This window comes from Dama dama, chromosome 1 (assembly GCF_033118175.1).
Source record: "Dama dama isolate Ldn47 chromosome 1, ASM3311817v1, whole genome shotgun sequence".
Taxonomy (NCBI): domain Eukaryota; kingdom Metazoa; phylum Chordata; class Mammalia; order Artiodactyla; family Cervidae; genus Dama; species Dama dama.
In genome coordinates, this window is record NC_083681.1 from 52662487 (window position 1) to 52683188 (window position 20702).

The 20702-nt window shown below is 47.2% G+C and overlaps 1 protein-coding gene and 1 long non-coding RNA gene across 8 annotated transcripts in view; one reads left to right on the forward strand and one right to left on the reverse strand.

Moving 5' to 3' along the window:
• The window catches only part of C2CD3 (C2 domain containing 3 centriole elongation regulator), a 118781-nt gene that overhangs the window by 1767 nt on the left and 96312 nt on the right, over positions 1–20702 (reverse strand). For 3 of the 5 annotated variants that reach the window (XM_061150019.1, XM_061150027.1, XM_061150052.1), the window contains 2 exons: positions 19694–20615; positions 13427–13538 (listed from right to left, as the gene is read on the reverse strand). In XM_061150019.1, coding sequence (XP_061006002.1) covers positions 13427–13538; positions 19694–20615 — 1034 coding nt within the window. Of the gene's footprint in view, positions 1–1311; positions 1336–8257; positions 11633–13426; positions 13539–19693; positions 20616–20702 lie in introns of those variants that run through there. The other 2 variants (XM_061150037.1, XM_061150047.1) reach the window with 2 other exon arrangements.
• On the forward strand, positions 2532–19936 carry LOC133061827 (uncharacterized). Of its 3 annotated transcripts, none has more exons than XR_009694045.1 (4): positions 2532–4090; positions 12686–13405; positions 19411–19540; positions 19803–19936. It is a non-coding gene; the product is annotated as an uncharacterized LOC133061827 (long non-coding RNA). The 3 variants fall into 3 exon arrangements; XR_009694044.1 differs by having other exon boundaries at positions 12705–13405; XR_009694047.1 differs by having other exon boundaries at positions 12705–12872.

The window sequence follows — 20702 nt, forward strand, 5'->3', positions numbered from 1 at the left end:
CCTAGAGGTGGAGACTACCTCCCTACTCCTTAGTAGTTCTGCTAATGGGAAACTGAGGCCCAGCTCCAGTTGCTTCTGGGATCAGTAATACTGAGTGAGCCCTTCTTTCCTTCATTTCACCACCTTGTCTACGGTGAGAGGAAGAGAGAGACCAACTGTTCTTGACCTCCACAGCTCAGAGTTGAGCTGGCAAGACAGAGAACTATTCCAAGAATTAAAATAGCAGCCTGGAGATGATAGGGGGAATGGAAGTCAGGCAACCCTGAGGGTCTCCACCAATCTGGGATTCTAAATGCCAAGGGAGGGCATACACCCTGACAAGCTCTCAGCACCGAGAGGCCACAGGTAGGTTCTCTGCTGGAGAACTGAGAGCAGAACGGAGCGCGGGGCAGGGCATGCTCAGCAGAGGTGAGAGTGTACTGCTCCCAATCTCCCAGACAGGCCGAGGCTAAAAGGGGAAGAAGGAAACCCATCCTGTGCTGATGGTACCTGCACCCTCTAATGCCTCAGGACAGGGAGGCCAGCTACTCAGCCACTGCCTGAGGCCCTCTCCCTCCAGACTGAGTGCTCTTGCAGGGCATGGCCAGAGTCTGATACTGTCCCTCCCATTGGGACAGGCCTGAGATGGGAGCTTGAGAGCTGCCAGACCAGTGAATGGGTCAAGCCATGGTGACCAGAGGCTTCAGTCAACTGGGAAGGAGACTGCCTCTTGCGACAAATATCTCATTCATTCATTCATTCATTCCAGAACCAGTGATGGCTCAAGCTGGAGGGGAGTCAGATGCTGACGTACCCCACAACCACAGAGATGAAGCTCAGAGCCTGGGAGCACAGAGAGAAATTCATGACAGTGGGAAGGACAGGGCAGCTTCACACAGAGGTGGTATCCGAGACACACAGGGTTTCAGCACAGCTGGGGTGGGGTGAGGTCATGCCACTGGAGGGAGCAGCATGAGCGGGGCCTATACGTGCTAGCTGGGCCCATATCTGTGAGCCAGCCCCAGGCAACTTCCCAGTACCCACACCCGGGCCCAGCAACCTGCAGGCGCGGGGGCGCTTATCTGCAAGGCCCAGACCCAGGGACGGACAGGACAGGGCTTGGCTCTGTGTCCTGGGCTGGGCAGAGCTGTGGAAGGTCAGCAGCATTTGGCTTATGTTGACCTCCAAAGGGTCTAAAATTGTCCTGACAGTAAAGTTTCCTTCTTCATCAGGGCCGCTACCCCAGGACATACAACGTTGGAGGGGCTGGGCAAGCTCCCAGGCTCCAAGCTTCATCTCTGTGGTTGTGGGGTACGTCAGCATCTGTCTCCCCTCCAGCTTGAGCCATCACTGGTTCTGGAATGAATGAAAAAATGAATGAGATATTTGCCGCAAGAGGCAGTCTCCTCCCCAGGTAACTGAAGCTGCCCAGAATAGGGCAGCCCTACATGTACAACTATTCCTCGCTGGAGCTCTGGGGGCACTGGGAAATTGTCACTATGGCCTGTGCTTTGAGGAGTCTCAGCCTTCCTGGGGAGGCAGGAGGAGCCAACATTGAAGCAGGATCATCAGACTGAGGATGTCATATGGGGGGTGAAGTCCCCACAAGGGTCCTTTCCAGAAGAGGGACTTAAAACAACATGAAGGTGGAATCTGAACAAAGCCTATGAGAAGGATGTTCAAGATGGAGACTTGAGCAAAGGTGTGGAATGTCTTTGCTGGGAAAACAGTGAGGATGGACCTGGCTGACTGCAGAAATGGAGAGCAGAAGACATGCCAAGAGAGAGGGGGCTACAGTTCCCCAATGTCTGGGGAGCAACTGACCATATTCCTCTTGGACTTCCCAGTGATCTGTGTGTTAAGCCTAGCAGTACATCAGGGGTCTGACTGCCCCATCCAATCTACGCAGGTCTGCCATTAACTTCTTCCACTTCCAAATATGGAGACCTGCTCTTTTCTGGGCACCCAGGTCATGAACATGGATAGGCCTTTCAGTCTATTGTTTGAGACTGATGTCTCAAAGGAGTTTCAGTGTCAAAGGCAGAACTCCACTGGGAGAAAATAAAGCATCAGGGAACAAGTAAGGAACAGTGGTGGCAGGAAAACATGGGGCCTCCTGGAGCTCCTCAAAGTGAGGAGCTGGGGCTCTCCGACCTTGGCCAGGGAGCTGGTTCTAGTCCTGGCTCTATCACTTCTTAGCCAAGTGGCTTTGGGCAAGTCACTTCTCCTCTGGGCCTTGGTTTCCTCATCTGAGAACAGATCAAGATGAGCAGATAATACAAGAGGAGCTGCCCTGTAACCCAGGGACTTCTCTCGGACCGTGGCTTCCTGTTTGGCCACCTCCCTGTGACGCAATGTCTTCTCAGAACACTCTAGCCCTCTTCTTTGGTCTGAAATGTGATCTGATCGAAGCCCCTGTGTTCTGGGTTCCCTCCATCCAGTCCCCAGATGGATGTCCCTAAATAGGCCACATGTTCCCTGGAGAGTGGTGGGTGCAGGTGCCCCCATTTACCCCTGCTTCAGGGTGTCCCTGGACCTTCTCAGAGGGGAGGTGGTGGGGTGGAGTGGGAGGAACACTGGGCTGCGGCCCAGTTCAACTCCCTCACTTGCTTGAGGCCAAAACTCTCTCTCTCTCTGGGTCCTGGTACCTTCATTACCAAGTGGAGCTGAGAACTCCCCTTCCTTGCCCCACGTCTACTGTGAAGCTGAAATACAATTCAGACATGACCAAGGCTTGGGTCTGATATGCCATCCTCTCAAGGGAAGGGCTAAGTGGCACCAGAGCGGAGAGCAGAACAAAGACCTGCTGCTCTCAGACTGCACTTAAGGTGCAGTGCGAGTGGGTGCGGCACCCCCCAAGGCAAGCCCAGCACTGGCCACGCTCCCCTCCTACTGCCCCCCACCAGCGAGCTCCTGGGCCTGGCAACAGGGCTGAAGTTGCTTTTTATTCCAGAACAGATCCCTTATATGACATAAACAATGACTCAGGAGTCGGAAGTAAAACTTTCTAGAGCTGAAAACTGAAAGTAAACAGCGCCTGGTTCTGGCTTGGACAGCACTGCTGACAGAGCTGAGTGAGGCTCAGCACCGCCGCCTGTTCACCTTTCACCCCCTTGGCTGGCTGCCTCCCCTGGGGCGGCGCCCAGAGTCCCGTCTGAAGCCTGAGACTAGGACTTCCTTGTGCTGCAGGAAGTAGCAGACTCAGCAGCTGCAACTCAGAGCAGGGGGTAAGTGAGGACAAGATGCGCAGGCCGGGGGCCCAGCCCTGACAGGCAAGTCCTAAATCTGACCACGGAGCCTGGCTGCGGCATGGCGGGGCTCCATACTCCAAGGGCCCCTGTAACCCTGCCGTAGAGCTCTGGTCATGTGGCTCTCACTACCTACACGCTCCCACCTTTCCTCACGCCCTGATGCCTCCTTCCCCTCCTCCGAGAAGGCTTCCCTGAAAACAGACCTATTCCACAGGCCCTGGGTTACCCCTCAGCCCAGGCCTCAGTCTCCTAATCTGCACAATGAGGAAGCTGGACTAGATCAAGACGCCTCAGCCTTCTGAACCCATGCACTGCCAGGGAGAGGGCTCAAAAGTCCTGGTTCCTGGGCAGGAAAGAGTAAAGCGACACTCCCGGAAGACTCTGGCCTCAGAGCTGCTCAGGCAACTTGAGCCGAGCACCTGTTTGTGGCCCTGCAGGCCCTCTCCCTCTAGGTACCTGCTGACTGCATGTGGGCCAGGTGAGCCACCAGCCAATTGTGGCTGTGTCCCCTGACTTCTGTACACCCTCGGCCAGAGAGCTCTTCTCCTCCCTAAAGCTTTGTGTGGCCTTAATCAGAAACGCTTTGACCTTTGGGTCTCCTCCAAGGACTCTGCAGAGGGCTAGGGACTAGGTAGCTGAAATAGGGAGGCAACAGGTCAGGCTTCTTGCCCCAAGAGGGGCAGGTCAGCCAGGAAGTTCCCCTGGACTCCAACCATCCAGTCTGGTGATCTTGTGGTAGGCTGGGTTCCTCCACCAAGACTGTGTTTCTCTTAAATGGCTCTGGGCTGCGGAAGGGAAACCAAAGGACAGAAAACTTATTTGAGCTCCTGGGAGAAAAGAAGCTGCCTCAGGACTCAGAGGTAAGCAGGCCACAGACTTCTGAGGCTAGGGTTCTGTCACCCTGAGGTAGGGGCGGTGGGTTGTGCTGACCTCTGCTCAGGGTCTCAACTGGACACACAATTAATTGCCAGGGCTCTGACCATTGCCCTCCATCCTTCTGGAGCTGCCCTGTGGGGTCTAGCATCCTGTCTTCCTGCCCCTGGTGCTAATCTTCTGCTGAGGTCCCTATCTCTCTGTATCTTTCTTACTAGTTCTCCCAAAATGTAACAGCATAAGAGGGGAAGTTGTCTCAATAATAATGATGATTAAAACAAAAATAGTTAACATTAATATGTCATGTGCTAAAAACTGTTCTAAGCACTTAACATCTTATTCAGTTAATGCTACACAAGCTCTAGGAGGCAGGTACTATTACACCCACTTTTCAGATAAAGGCACTGAAGCACAGAAAAGTTAGGTAACTTGTGCTAGGTGACACCGCTAGAAAGTGGCAAAGCTGAGTTCTGAACTTAGGCTGTCTTATTTGGAGGCCATGCGCTTAACCACTAAACAAAACTGTGTGGGAGTCTTTGAGGGAGGTACAGCTACAAACTAGGTCCATATTGCCTCCCCAGAGTGTATATGGCACCTCAGAAGGCCAGCAGCAGAGCCAGGACAAGAAACCAGGTGTGCTCCCAGCTCCCCAGATGGCCTGGAGCACCTTGATCCCTGTGATGTCTGAAACCTCTAGGGTGGAAGGGGGCTGGGCAACTGAAGGCTTTCAAGGGGACACTCATGCCTGGTCTTGACTTCCGCCTCCTACAGGACCCCTCATGATCAATAGCACCTGGCCCCAGGCCTGCGGTTATTCCAGGGACTCAGATGACAGCTTGACTCTTGCTTTTCTCTTTTTCTCTTCTGACTGCTTCGACCCAGGCTGATCTTGCCCCATCTCTGGCCTCTTCTCCAGCACATATTGTTTGTACCTCCCAGTTACCACATTCTGTTGATTCTCTGAGAGGTTTCTTTTCTCCATATCCACAGCCTGCAAAGCCTTTCCTTCATCTTTGCTGACGTCTACTCATACCGCCCCACATGGCTCTGTCAGCCTTTCCCTGTACTCATTCTCTTTGTTTTGATAAGTACTAATATAGGCTAAATGGCATTTGAGAAAGTTAGTTGAGTAGTTTGGTGGCCAGTGCCTCTCAAGGAACTGTGCCCTCCCTGAAGACAGGGTCCATGGCACCAGGTCCAGCATTTCTACATCAGACAAACGAACTTGATGGAGTTGGTAGAACTTAACATATACAGATAAATCCCTTGGGGAACTGTAAGCTTTGGCGGGTGTGGGGGTGTGTGGAAGCGTGGGGGTGAGGAAGGGGCCACAGCTCCTTCTCTACTTGTGTACAGAGTTCAGGACTTTGCAATTTGCTGAAAGATGTACATTTCAAGTTTGAGGCCCTAACTACTTTCCTACTCCCTGGCTTGCCTGTCCTCCGGTCACTTTGGGCTCTCCTAGTCATCAATGGTTAAGTTACTGGAGGGTTCTGAGTGGAGGAGTCACATGACTCATGATTTACTTAACATCTTAAAAACTTAACAGGAAACTGTATGGGGAGTAGGTTGCAAGGGGCAAGGGCAGGAGCAGAAAGGCAAGTTAGGAGGCTCCTAGGTGGGAGATGATGGCAGTTTAGACAAAGTAATGTTGGGAGTGTCAGCAGTGGCTAGATCTGAATTTAAAGGCAGAGCAGCCAGAATTTCCTGGTGGATTAGAATCAAGGCATCAGGGAGGATTCCACGGGTCTTGGCAGGAACAACTAAACCAGAAAGAGAATAGCTATTAATTGAGATGGAAAAGACTGAACACATTTCAGGAATACTCTGGCACTGAGTTTTGGGTATGCTGAATTTCAGATACCTATTAGATATCCAAGTTGAGATGCTATATAGGCAGCCAGACATACGAACCTAGAGTCAAAGGATAGGTCTGGGCTAAGATGGTCATTGTGAGTCTTCAATGTATAAATGGGATTCAAAGCCTTGAGATCAGACAAGGTCATCTAGAAAGTAAGTGCAAATAGAGAAATATAAGACCACATCCTGGGTCACCCGTGTATTCACAAGTAGAAGAAATGAGGAAAACCAGCAAAGGCAGCTGAGCAGGAGCTGCCAGCAAGGGAGGAGAAGAACCAAGAAGCACTGATGCCTGTTTAAACAGGGAAACAACTGTTCACAGGAGAGAGGCCAAGTGTGTCCTATGCTGCTGACAGGTCAAATAAGCTGGGCACTCAGACTGAATAACTGGTTTAGGAATATGGAAGTTTTTTTTTTTTTGACAACCTTGAAGAATCCCTCCATCCTCTGGAGTAGAGTGTGGTAAAAGTCCATTACAGCGGGCAAGGCCGGTGGAGATGCAGTTTGGAGAGGCATAGCAGTGGGAGGGAGTGGGAATGAGTAGACTGGTTAGAAACAGCTGTGGAGGAGATGACTGGGACGAGATAATAGAATGGTGAGGAGTGGATTCAACAATATTTAGGGGACAGAATTAACAGGCCTCGGTGATAGACGGCTGTAGGTGTGGGGGGTAGAGTAGGAGGAGGGGAGGAGGAAGGGAAGATGACACATATACTCCGGCAGGGTAACTACAGGATGGTGGTCGCATCTACTGAAATAAGGGATGCACGTAGTAGGGGCAGGTGTGCAAAGGAAGGTAACAGGCTCAAGTTCTGGATGTGCCAAACTGTTTGTAACATCAACTAAAAGACTTCAGGGTGCTGCTGGACCCACATGTGTCTACAGCATGGCAGAGAAGTCTAGGCTGAAAGTAAGGATTCGAGAGTCAAACTGTAATAACTGAAGTGGCTGAGACTTTCCCAAAGAAACATTTGCAAGAGCAGAAGACGTAAGCCTGGGGAAAACAACACATACACTAATGCTGTTGCACCCTCTACCTCCTTTTTAGGGAATTTGATAAAATTAATTTGCCCCTGGCAACAAAGCAAACAGAATCAGATGTAACTATAAACAAAACCAGGGAGCTGTCCTGGTGAAGAGTTACTTTATCACAAAGAAGGAAGAGAAAGCAGAAACAGCAGAACCTGACTGATTCCTAAGTATCGGGTGGGCGAAAAGGTTTGTTTGGATTTTTTCTGCACGTTATGGAAAAACCCAAACAAACTTTTTTTGCCAACCCAATAATTTCAAATGTGCCACTGGATGGCTGTGGAGTGTTCCTGCCAGACCCGCCATCCTTCTCCCTCTTTTGCTTCTTGAAGAGGTGAAAACCAGAAGATCAAACAGTCATGAGGAAGGAGGGCTGAGAACTCCCCCTACACTCTCTGTGTGACACCTGGTTCTGTTCAGTACAATCAGGCTTTCAGGCCTTATAACCCCATCTGACAGATGACACCGACTCAGAAAGATCAGAAGATCTGACAAAGGTCACACAGAGTCCTGTATCCACTACACTGTGGGGGACAGAGGGAAAACACCAGTCTCACAAATGCTGGAAGTGGAGACTGTCTGGGAAGTTAAGTTCCTGGCTTCAGGTGCACTGTTTGAGTGTGGAAGAAGGACTGGGCCTTCCCTTAGATCTTGTGAAGCCAGGTGAGCTACTGTATAGCTGTCCCAGGACACTGCTTGAGAAGAGTCCAGCCTCTCAAAGGCTCCTCTTGAGCCTTCAGGGCCTTAAGTGAAGTCGCTCAGTCATGTCTGACTGTTTGCGACCCCATGGACTGTAGCCTACCAGGCTCCTCTGTCCATGGGATTTTCCAGGCAAGAGTACTAGAGTGGGTTGCCATTTCCTTTTCCAGAGGATCTTCTCGACCCAGGGACTGAACTCAGCTCTTCCGCATTGCAGGCAGATGCTTTACCATCTGAGCCACCAGGGAAGTCAGGGCCTTAGGAAGAGGCAAAATAGATGGAATCCTCAAGCTGGGGATACAGGACAAGGCTCCGGCCCGCCCCTGCCTACCTCTCACTTTGAGCTGTTGACTGTGCCTGAAACCTAACCAAAAACAGAAGACAAGAAAACAGAAGCTTTTATCAAATGGGAAACTCCATTACCACATCTAGTCCCATCTGCTTTAATACCCGCCTTCTTTGCCTGCCTGGATGCTGCAGGGTGAGTTTTCTACTTCTCAGAAGGCTAACCCACACATGCTCTGGATCCCATGCAATCTCTACAACCCAGGGCGTAGTTTCTCTATTCTCTTTCCCGCTCTAGCATCTTCCTCTTCTCTCTTTCTCTACTGGTCACTGTACTTGGCACTCAGAAAAAACTGTAGCCTTTCTCATAAAAACAAAAAACAAACTTCCCATCTCAGCTGCTACTCCACCCACTACTCTATACTTCCGATCCATATTCCTAGCCAAATCTATGGAAGAAGCTGGTGTCTCTATTTTGTCACCATTCAATCATTCTTAAAATTTAAATTACATATGATTTTGTGCTTCACTGTGTAACATACCAGAGAATATGTAATATATGTAAATTATGAAGCATAATAAAAATGAACATCTATAAATCCACAATCCAACCTAAGAACTAAAGCATCATCAATATTATTGAATAGACTACGTGCTCTTCTTCCTCATCCAATCCCCTACCTCTACAACTATGTACGGTTGTCAAACTGTTAAAAACCAGACACACAAATATTAAAAGCAGCCAAAGAATAAAGGTCATATAACATTTGAGGCAACAGCAATGAGAATTACAGTTGTTTCTCATCAGAAACAATGGAAGTCAGTAGAATGTGGAGGGACAGTTCTAAATGGAATTGCTTGGTGGTCCCATGGTTAGGATGCAGAGCTTTCATTGCTGAGGGCCTGGGTTCAATCTCTAGTCAGGGAACCAAGATCCTTCGAGTGGCCAAAAATAAATAAGTAAAATGCTAAAACAAACACAATTCAAGTTTGAATTCTATATCCGGTGGGAAAAAATAAGTTTGTAAAATGAAGGTAAAATATATCTTCAGCCAACTGAAGTTGACAGCATCAGTTCCCCATAGGTCTGCACTGTATGAAATTCTGAAGGAGGTTCTTCATGCTGAAGGGAAACGGTAATAGGCTGAGACCAGGGTGTAAAGGAGGAATGAAGCCAAGAGCATAGGACGGAGAAAACATACTGCTACAAACACATCAAGTAGTGAGAGGCTCATAACCAGTGAGGATGGCCAGCATCCTGATGTTGCCTGGGTCCTGGGGACATTCAGTGCTGAATGAGACAATTCTGGGTGAACTGTGATGACTGGCTACCCTAACTAGGACCCAAGATGAGGTCCTGAGGAGACAGGTGTTCTGACAGCAGCAAACCATGGAGTTTTGTTGTGGGCAAGAAAGAAAGAAGGCAGACTTCCCTGGTCATCCAGTGGTTAAGAGTCCGCTTGCCAATTCAGGGATCCCTGGTCTGGGAAGGTTCCACACACCTCGGGACAACTTAAGCCTTTGTGCCACAACTACTGAGCCCGTGTGCACTAGAGTTTCTCTACAACAGGAGAAGCCATGGCAATGAGAAACCTGCGCACCGCAACCAGAGAAAGACCGTGCAGCAACAGAGACCCAACGCAACCCAAAATAACAATGAAAAAAGGCTGAAAAGTGTTTGAGACTTATCTTTCTCAGAACTAGATGTGCTTGTTAACTGAAGTAAACATTCTTGTCTCTTCCCCTCCCATCCTTTGTATTTATATTTAATAGATTAAAGACAATAAGTCATCCAGGAGCTGGCACATCATGAAGGCAGAAACACAAAAGCAGGAAGAGCAGTTCTGTTTGGCTTGGACACAGTGACTCAAAGGCTTCCCTTCCTACAGGGCACAACTCACTGACATTTCACCCACTTGGCTGGGAGGGGAAGAGGGAAAGAAAACTAACAGTGTCTGCTTTTTTTCTCTAGGGTAATTCTTATCATCCTCTTATTAGGTAAAAATTATATCAGCCTGATGTTACTTCAAAAAAAAAAAAGAGAGAGAAAGGCCAAGTCCCCTGCCGAAGATCACTAAACTACGTGGCAGATTCATTATTTCACTTCATAGGTGGTCTTGCTCAAAAGCTTGCGCTTGGTGCTGGACACGGCCCTGCTATGCTGGCGTAAGTGCTGCTGTAGATACAAAGGACATGCAAGGGGAGATGCAGAGCAGAAGGGGATGAACCAGTGACCTGAGCCAGGGTAGAAATAAGGCCCCAGAAATGCAGAGCTCCTGGTGGGGACTGGCACCTCTCCTCCTCTAGGACAGGAATACATATCTGATAAAAACTGAGATGTGTGGGAACTTAAGACTGATCCATGTGCCAAATAAACGAGGTGTCCTTAAAATGGTGCTGGGGTAGATGAGGGAGAAGTGGAAGGAAACCAATGAAAGAACAGACATCTCTTTAGGACTATACCCCAGGTTTCCAGGATACTTCTGGACCGACTCCATCTGTCATCAAAGTAGGCTCTGGAAGAGCACAAAAAATGTTCAAATGTTAACTGCAAAAGGAGACCTACAGAAAGAAGGTAAATTAGCTAGAAAACTATACTGTAAGCCGAATGTCATGATTTTAAAATGGTGCAATGGAAAGCACAGTTTGGAGTCATACATTTTTCTTTACTGGCTAGAAGACCCTGGGCAGGTGAGAACATACTTAACTTTATATGTGTCTCAGTTTCTATAGAATAAAAACTACAATACCTTGTAGGTCTGTATGGGAAGTTCTGTATTAGTCTTAGTTTTCTCATCTATTAAGTGGGGATAACAATAGTACCTCTCCTGTTGGGTTCTTGGGAGAATTAAATCGGTTTATACATGTAAAGTGCTTAGAATAATGTCTAGTACATAGTAAGCATTAAATAGGAGTTAGCTATTAAAATTAATAAATAAGCTAATACATTTTGCTCACAGCATGTATTATTCTCTAAAATGGCTTTTTCAAAGCTCTACTATCCACCTCCTAGAGTAATGAAAATAAAATATAAACAAATGAGACCTAATTAAACCTAAAAGCTTTTGCACATCAAAGGAACCCATAAACAATATGAAAAGACAACCCACAGAATGGGAGAAAATATTTGCAAATGAAGCAACTGACAAGGGATTAATCTCCAAAACATACAAAGACCTCAATCAAAAAATGCAGAGGATCTAAACAGACATTTCTCCAGAGAATACATATAGAAGGCCAAAGTACGTGAAAAGATGCTCAACACTGCTAATTACCAGAGAAATGCAAATCAAAACCACAATGAGGTATCATCTCACACTGGTCAGAATGTCCATCATCAGTTCAGTTCAGTCGCTTAGTCCGACTCTTTGCGACCCCATGGATTGCAGCACACCAGACCTCCCTGTCCATCACCAACTCCTGGAGTTTACTCAAACTCATGTCCATCGAGTCAGTGATACCATCCAACCATCTCATCCTCTGTCATCCCCTTCTCCTCCCGCCTTCAATCTTTCCCAGCATCATGGTCTTTTCAAATGAGTCAGTTCTTTGCATCAGGTGGCCAAAGTGTTGGAGTTTCAGCTTCAGCATCAGTCCTTCCAATGAATATTCAGGAATGATTTCCTTTAGGATGGACTGGATGGATCTCAAAAACTCTACAAATAATAAATACTGGTGAGGATGTGGAGAAAAGGGAATGTAAATTGGTAATAACCACTAAGGAGAACAGTACGGAGGTTCCTCAAAAACTAAAAACAGAGCTACCAATCCAGATCCAACAGATCCAACAATCCCACTCCTGGGCTTATATCAAGGGAAAAACCATAATCCAAAAGGATACATGCACCCCAGTATACAGCACAGTATACAGACACAGCACTACTTAATATAGCCAAGACATGGAAGCAACCAAAATATCCAATGGCAGAAAAATGGATAAAGAAGATATGGGAGACATACAATGGAATATTACTCAGCCATAGAAAACAATGAAATAATGCCATTTGCAGCAACATGGATGTACCTAAAGTTGATCATACTAAGTGAATTAAGTCAAAGACAAATATCATATGATATCACTTATATGGGGAAATCTAAAACATGATAGAAAAACTTGTTTACCAAACAGAAATAGATTCACAGACTTCAAACTTACAATTCCCAAAGACAAAAGGTGTGCGTGTGGGAGAGGTAAACTGGGAGTATGGGATTAACATATAGACACCACTATTAATAAATATAAAACAGATAATCAACAAGGATCTACTGTATAACATAGGGAACGCAATGTTCTGTAATAACCTATATGGGAAAAGAATCTGAAAAAGAATGGAGATATATATATATATATAACTGAATCAATTTACTGTATGCCTGAAACATTTTAAATCAATTATTCTCCAATATAAAATAAAAATTAAAAAAAAAAAGTCTTCCTTGGATTGCAGGTGAGATGACTTTAACCATTGTGACTGTATAACCAACAGAAATTTACTCCAAAATTTCATTTATAAATCGGGTGCCCATGCCCAAATAATAAAAAGGGGAATTAAAAATAAAAGCTGCATGAGGCAGTGGTTTTGTGTCTCCTCAGCAGAGTACAGTAGTTAGAAACACAGAATTTGAAACCAAAATGCTTGGGTTCCAAATCTGGTTCTACCACTTCACTACTTGTGTGAAGCAAGTTATTTTACCTCTTTGTGCCTCAGTTTTCTCATCTTAAAACAGAGATACAAGGATGTACTTCATAAGGCTGCTGAAGTAAAAGCGCTAACAGAGCGCTTCAAACAGTGTGGGGAACCTGGCCAGCACCGCCATGATCATCATTTTCAGCTTAAACACTGCCTCTTCAGACAGCCTGTTCCTTCTCAGAGCATCCAGTACTCATCACAGTTGGTAAATATTTTTTGTTTACGATTTGTACTCCATTAAGACTGGGAATTTGCCTTATTTACTACTGTACACTCAGCACCTAGCACAATGCCTGATACAGCACAGGTACTCAGTAAATATATGCTGAATGATTTTGAGAAATAGATAGTAGAAAAGTTAGGTGCTGTGCCAAGGAAGAATAGACGACAGCTAGGATTTGTACCAAGGTTCTAAGCACCTCATTTGGCTGCATGATGAATAATCTGGTCTCTGCATCTCCTGCTTGAAGCTTCCGCAGCACTCAGTATGCGTATCTTAGCTGAGTTCTGTTTTTACGCTTCCGTGCTAATTCTCCTACCTGTCATCTTAGCTAACAATGCCTTGCTCTTTACACATGTGCACTTCCTCACTTTTCTTGAGCTCCTTCACTGTTGTGCCCACAGGATAAGCTCAGCGCAAGAGAGTGACCCCTGTGACCACCTTTCCAGGAGTGTGGCCGGGGCCACTCTGCATTCTGTACGCTTTCACTGAAGAGATAATGACTCTACAGGAAACAGGTCAGCTGGGTATCCTCTTACCTGATCTGTTGTGGCTGGCGGTGGCAGAGCTGCGGAGACAGAGAGCATCCGCAGGGAGGCCTCCAACTGCTGGGGAGGTAGAAAGAAGTTGGGGACCACAATGGGCTCTGGGCTGTAAAGGTAGTTAAGGGACACAAATACCTGGAAATCATCTCCTGACCCGTTTCCTTTGACCTCAACCACTCCTTTATTCCCCCAGCCCCACCCAACTTACTCCTGTCCACAAATCCTTTGCTCAAGTGGTTCCCTCTGCTGAGAAGGCCCTGTGAACTCTGTTAGAGGTACAGGTATAGATGTAGTATAGATATAGATCAGTTTATACTTTATGGGTCACTTCAAATCTCACCTTCTCCAGGAAGCCTTCTCTAAATTATAGCCCACAATAATTCCTCCTTCCTAGTCCAGAGCACAGCCTGAAACAAAGGCTCAGTCAGTTCAGTTCAGTTGCTCAGTCTTTGCGACCCCATGAATTGCAGCACGCCAGGCCTCCCTGTCCATCACCAACTCCTGGAGTTTACTCAAACTCATGTCCATCGAGTCGGTGATGCCATCCAGCCATCTCATCCTCTCTCATCCCCTTCTCCTGCCCCCAATCCCTCCCAGCATCAGGGTCTTTCCCAATGAATCAGTTCTTCACATGAGGTGGCCAAAGTATTGGAGTTTTGGCTTCAGCATCAGTCCTTCCAATGAACACCCAGGACTGATCTCCTTTAGGATGGACTGACTGGATCTCCTTGCAGTCCAAGGGACTCTCAAGAGTCTTCTCCAACACCACAGTTCAAAAGTATCAATTCTTCGGTGCTCAGCCTTCTTCACAGTCCAACTCTCACATCCACACATGACCACTGGAAAAACCATAGCCTTCATGAAACAAAGGCTAATCCTTATTTAAATATCTGATATGATTCTCCATTTGTTTCCCTCAATATTCACTAAGCTTCACAAAGGCAGTGCCACTGTACTTCCTTCAGTCACCTCACTAACTCTTAGAGCCTGCATGAGGCTGACAGGTAGCAAGCACTGGATGATTCTTGCTGAGGGCCTGCTGGTCAGAACCTGACAGGGTGGGCGTGGGAAGGCAGCTCCAGGGCAGTGCCTTAGGATGGAAGGTGGTGCCGGGCACTGAAGGAGGGCCTGTCCTACTGGGTGTTCTGTGCTCACACCCAGAAATGGCTCTAAGTGGGCACAGCAGATCCACCATTGTGACGTGAGCTCTAGAAGGCAGGTACTGTACTCGCACTTCTCTGTATCCTCTGGAGACACCCAGTACTATTTGTTCAAAGCACTGACTGAGTTTGGGAGGGGACTGTTTTTTGGCCCCTCCTCGAGGCTTGCAGGATCTTACCTCTCCGACTAGGGACTGAACCTGGGCCATGGAATGAAAGCACCGAGTCCTAACCACTGGACTGCCAGGGAATTCCGGGGAGGGGACTACTTTGATGGTCTACATTTTTCTTTCTATTAAGTAAGCTAAGTGAGGTTCTGATGCAAACTGGTCTAATACTGCTCTAATGCTAGACTTTGAACTTGAGGAGGGCAAATATGAGCTCTTCTTCATACTACATTCCTGTCACCTAGTATAGTACCTGGGACACAATAAATGTTTAATAAATATCTACAGAATGAGTGAAAGGCATTTCTTGCTTTGGCTCAAGTCCCCGAATTTTCTACAGAGAGGGTGGGAGTGGAGTTGGAGACCATGAAGAAAAGAGCCCTTTGAACTCAGACTTCCTCAGAGGGCTCTGTGAGGTAGGGCCTAGCTGTTGTTGCCGCTCTGACTGCTGGGGACTCTGCCTGAGAGTCAGCTGATACTGTGGGGAGAACAGCTTTGCTCTGAGGGGTCCAGAGTGTGTCTGAAACACAAAACTCCCCTTCTCAGCCCGGCACCACCTGCCTTTCTAAGGGTGCTACTCCATCAGTAATCTGTCTTATATTAGACGGTAACTTCAGGCAAGTTCACATTTTGGGCTTGTTCCTTCACCTATTAGATGGGATATAATAATTATACCTTTTAAGGATTAAATGATGTTATACATGCAGAGTGCTTAGAATGGCTCCTGATACAGAGCATGTACTCCATCAGTGTCAGCTGTTCCTGGCTCCCTAGTTGAGAGGGAAAGGTTACCATTGGTTCCCTCCCCCACTGAAACCTGCTTTCCATCCCTACCTCTGCACTGTCCTCCTAACACAAAAGCCAGCGAATACATGTCAGCCCACTTTCTGCTGGATCCGCCTTGAGCATCAGGGTGATGACCACCACTCCCTGAAACTGCTACCCCCATCTCTCTGACCAGCCCTCCACTGCCTCCTCTGTGCTGGTCTCTGCTCCCCCCGCCCTCATGTGCTGGTGATCCTTAGGGATCTGTCTTGCGTGGCTCTCCCTTTCCCTCTCTCCCTGCTATCCTCGTCTGTTTCCAGAGACACTGACCTTTAGAGCAGAGCTCATCTTGAATTCCAAGCCAGCATGTCCTCCTCTCACAGGCAAAATGAAAATGCAAATATGCAAAATGGAAATCTGCTTCTTCCCTCCAAATTAACTGTGCGCTGCTCCTCACCCGGTAAATGACCTACTTGTGACAGAAATCTCTAAGTCATATCTTTCCGTTTTTGTCTTTCTCATCCCCTGCCCCTACTTAATCCTATCAAATCCCTCCCCTTCTCCCTCATCATAAAGCAGTCTATGCTTTAGGTCAGACTTTATTTGTCATTATTACTGCAAGTTTCCTACCTGGTCTCCTTGCTTCTGGCCTCTTCTGACCTACCCACCCTCTACAAGGCACTGGGAGAATTCTTTAATGTGTAAATCTGACCAACCATACACTTGCTTGCCACTAACATTTGCTGAACACTGTTTACCTACCAGCACTATACTAAGTAGTTTATATTGTTAATTTTCACAAAACCCCCACGAGAAAAGTACTGTTTTAATTTGCTGCTGTCATTACCTGTCTCCTACCTAATATGGGAACTTCTTGAGGTAGGGTTTGATTCAAACCTCTGCACTTATTATATAGCACGGTTCAGTTCAGTCGCTCAGTTGTGTCTAACTCTTTGCAACCCCATGGACTGCGGCACGCCAGGCTTCCCTGTCCACCACCAACTCCCGGAGCTTACTCAAACTCATGTCTATTGTGTCGGTGATGCCATCCAACCATCTCATCCTCTGTTGTCCCCTCCTCCTCCTGTCTTCAATCGTTCCCAGCATCAGGGTCTTTTCCAGTGAGTCAGCTCATTGCATCAGATGGCCAAACTATTGGAGTTTCAGCTTCAGCATCAGTCCTTCCAATGAATATTCAAGACTGACTTCCTTTAGGACTGACTGGTTGGAGCTCCTTGCAGTCCAAGGGACTCGCAAGAGTCTTCTCCAACACCACAGCTCAAAAGCACTCAGCTTTTCTTCAGTGCTCAGCTTTCTTTATAGTCCAACTCTCACATCCATACATGACTACTAGAAAAACCATAGCTTTGATGCGACGTACCTTTGTTGGCAAAGCTTTTCAATATGCTGTCTAGGTTGGTCATAGCTTTTCTTCCAAGAAGCAAGCATCTTTTAATTTCAAGGCTGCAGTCACCATCTGCAGTGATTTTGGAGCCTCCCCAAATAAGTCTCCCACTGTTTCCATTGTTTCCCCATCTATTTGCCATGAAGTGATGGGACCAGATGCCATGATCTTAGTTTTCTGAATGTTGAATCTTAAGCCTACTTTTTCACTCTCCTCTTTCCCTTTCATCAAGAGGCTCTTTAGTTCTTCTTCGCTTTCTGCCATAAGGGTCGTGTCATCTGCATATCTGAGGTTATTGATATTTCTCCTGGCAATCTTGATTTCAGCTTGTGCTTCATCCAGCCTTTCACATGATGTACTCTGCATATGAGTTAAATAAGCAGGGTGACAATATACAGCCTTGATGTATTCCTGTCCCTATTTGGAAACAGTCTGTTGTTCCATGTCCAGTTCTAACTGTTGCTTCCTGACCTGCATACAGATTTCTCAGGAGGCAGGTCAGGTGATCTGGTATTCCCATCTCTTTTAAGAATTTTCCAAAAAAAAAAAGAATTTTCCACAGTCTGTTGTGATCCACACAGTCAAAGGCTTTGGCACAGTGAATAAAGCAGAAGTAGATGTTTTTCTGGAACTCTCTTACTTTTTCTATGATCCAACGGATATTGGCAATTTGATCTCTGGTTCCTCTCCCTTTTGTAAATCCAGCTTGAATATCTGGAATTTCATGGTTTACATGCTGTTGAAGCCTGGCTTGGGAGAATTTTGAGCATTACTTTGCTAGCTTGTGAGATGAGTGCAATTGTGCGGTAGTTTGAGCATTCTTTGGCATTGCCTTTCTTTGGGATTGGAATGAAAACTGAGCTTTTCCAGTCCTGTGGCCACTGCTGAGTTTTCCAAATTTGCTGGCACATTGAGTGCAGCACTTTATCAATTGTGCTTTTGGGCCTGCAATTACACAGCACAGGGCCTGGGTATACTTACTTTTTGGAAGAATGAAGTTTGGAAGGCCCGAATTAAAGCAGTACCCTTGGGACCTGGGCACATGTGACTGCTCCTCCACTGACCATAAATTCTGAGCACACAGAAACTGACTGCAGAGGCAGAAGTGGTAGAAGCCCGGGTGAGGGAGGCAAGAAAGAACCTCGAGAGACTGCTCTCAGTGCTCAGCCTCCAGCCATTTCATGCTTAAGTCTCTCCTGAGCCCATACTCCCCAACCCTCAGGTTTCTGTCTGTCTTGCATCCAGAATCATCTGTGTGGTATGTACAAATGTTCCCACTCATTTGATTTTCTCAAGAATCCTGTGAAACTGATAGCTCACTTCAGTCTATATTACTGACCTTTTTTGTGTGCAATGTCTGGGGACACAGAGAATGACAAGGCCCTTGACTTTCCTGGAGCATACAGTCTGGTAAGGGATTATTACCTCCATCTTATAAGTGAAGAAATCGAGGCTCAGAAGGGTTAAACTATACACCTAAAGTTACACAAGTAGTAAGAGCTGGGTCTTGAAGGGTTGAAGCCAGGTCCCTGACTTCTAGCAGAGAAATCACTGCAAAGTGCCACAAAGGCAGCCTGCTCCCCCACTGGCCATGTGATAACCTGTTTGTCACTGGGATATCATGTGAGCTGATCAATCAGCTGTTTAGGCTATGGATGAGAGGGTTACTGATGGTCCTAATTGGTTTCCTTTCCCCATAACATGCCCATCTGCATTTCAAAGGAGGAAGACAGGGAGTGTTAGACACACTTCTCCCAACCAACACTGCCATCCTGGGGGGCGTGGGCAAGACCATTTCAATGGTACCCACTCCCCCTATATCAAGGCCCCATCCCTTGCCTAAAAAAAAATTAAATAGTAGACGTCACTATAATTATGAGTCTTTGTTTCGTTACATGCAAAACAGAAATGATACTGACTTTAAGGACTTCCCTGGTGGTCCAGTGGCTAAGACTTCAAGCTCCCAATGCAGGGGGCCTGGGTTCACCTGGTCAGGGAACTAGATTCCACATGTCACAATTAAAGACCCCTCAGGCTGCAACTAAAACCCAGTGCAGCCAAAATAAACAAATATTAAAAAAAAAAATATATACCAACTTTAAAGACTTGTGATAATTGAACTTGGAATGTATGTAAAGCACCCAGCACATGGTAAATGCTCAATCACTGGTAGGACTCTTCTTCCCCTTTCTCTATACCCTCCCCTGAAATTTCAACTGAGATTAATGGTCTCACACCTTAGATGCAGAGCTTTGCCTTCAGGTGTAAAATACCCGAAATTAATCAGATAAATCAGGCTAGGATAGGCTAATGAATGTGCTGTGCTTAGTCGCTCTGACTCTTTGTGACCCCATGGACTGTAGCCCGCCAGACTCCTCTATCCACAGGATTCTCCAGGCAAGAATACTGGAGTGGGTTGCCATGTCCCCTTCCAGGGGATCTTCCCAACCCAGGAATCAAACCCCATTTCCCGCGTTGCAGGCGGATTCTTTACCGACTGAGCCACAAGGGAAGAACAGTGAATGTGCTACCAACATCTAAAGCCAGTGCAAAGCATTATGCTTCAGAGGCCTGATGATAATGGTAGAATCATAGCACCTGGTCAGTGCAGGTGAGTTTTCAGTAGAAAGGGGATTCCTATGCCTCTGAGTGCATTTGATTGGGAGGGGGGGCACTGCTCACTCATGTGGCTGGTCTAAATACCAGCATCCAAAATGCCTAAAGATGGCTTAAGGGGCTACTTGGGGGAAACACCAAAGGATACAGGAGGAGGCTCTGCCTCGTGGACACCTCTGACCCAGAGGTTGTCTGCTTCTGCCTGATGTCAGGGCAAGTGATGGGTGGCTCCTTATGGTTTTCCCTTCTGCTTTCAGATGCTGGCTGCAGAGGGAATTTCTCGGAGCTATCAGCAGAATCACTTAGCTCATCATAGGCCACTTCCTTCTTAGCCTGGGACTGTGGCTTGGGGCCCTGGTCCTGGTCTGCCTTTGGTGAGCGCCATCCAACACAAGTGTCACTCTGTGGGGCTCCTGAGAGTCTCATGTGGGAGGTGAGCTGTGGGTCTGCTGAGGCAGGCTCTCCAACCCTGGCCTTAGAGGCCACACCCTCACAAGACAAAGTACTTTGGCTTGGAGAACCTTGCCTATGCAAGTAGGCACTGACAGTCCTTTCTGGGCTGGACAGAAAGCTACTTCTGACCCTGAGCTCCTCTCTGGGGAAAGACTCTGAAGGACAAGAGAAGCCTTCCCTGTGGACCTCATCAGGCTGAGGGCTCATGCCGTCACTTGCATCTGACATGAAACTGGACCACGGGCTAGTTTTGTCTGTCACAGTGGTGATCTCATTGAGGGTCCTGGGCTCAATGACATCTTCCTCATAGTCCTCATCACTGAAGGCCGGGCCTGCCTCAGTGTCCTCAGTGCTCTGCACTTTTGTGATGGGTTCCGTGTGCTCCAGGGCCTCAGGAAGCTTTCCTCTTCCACTTGAAGTCTCCTTAAGAGCAGAGGGAGGTGGGGAGTTCCTGTTCTCATCTGGAGCTCTTGCCAATGGCAGGTCTGGACTTGTGCTCCGTTCTTGCATGGTTCCTCTGTCCTGAGCGTCTGGGAGGGTGGGGACTTCTCTGCTTCTACTTCTGGCTTGGTGAGAACTCACAGATCCTGGAGAATTCCTGGTGAGAGTCTGCAGATCTGAACAGTAACAGATATCACTCTTACTACAAGGTATGGCCACAGACCACTCAACTCTCCCACACCAGCTTCCAGTTTCAGATGGAG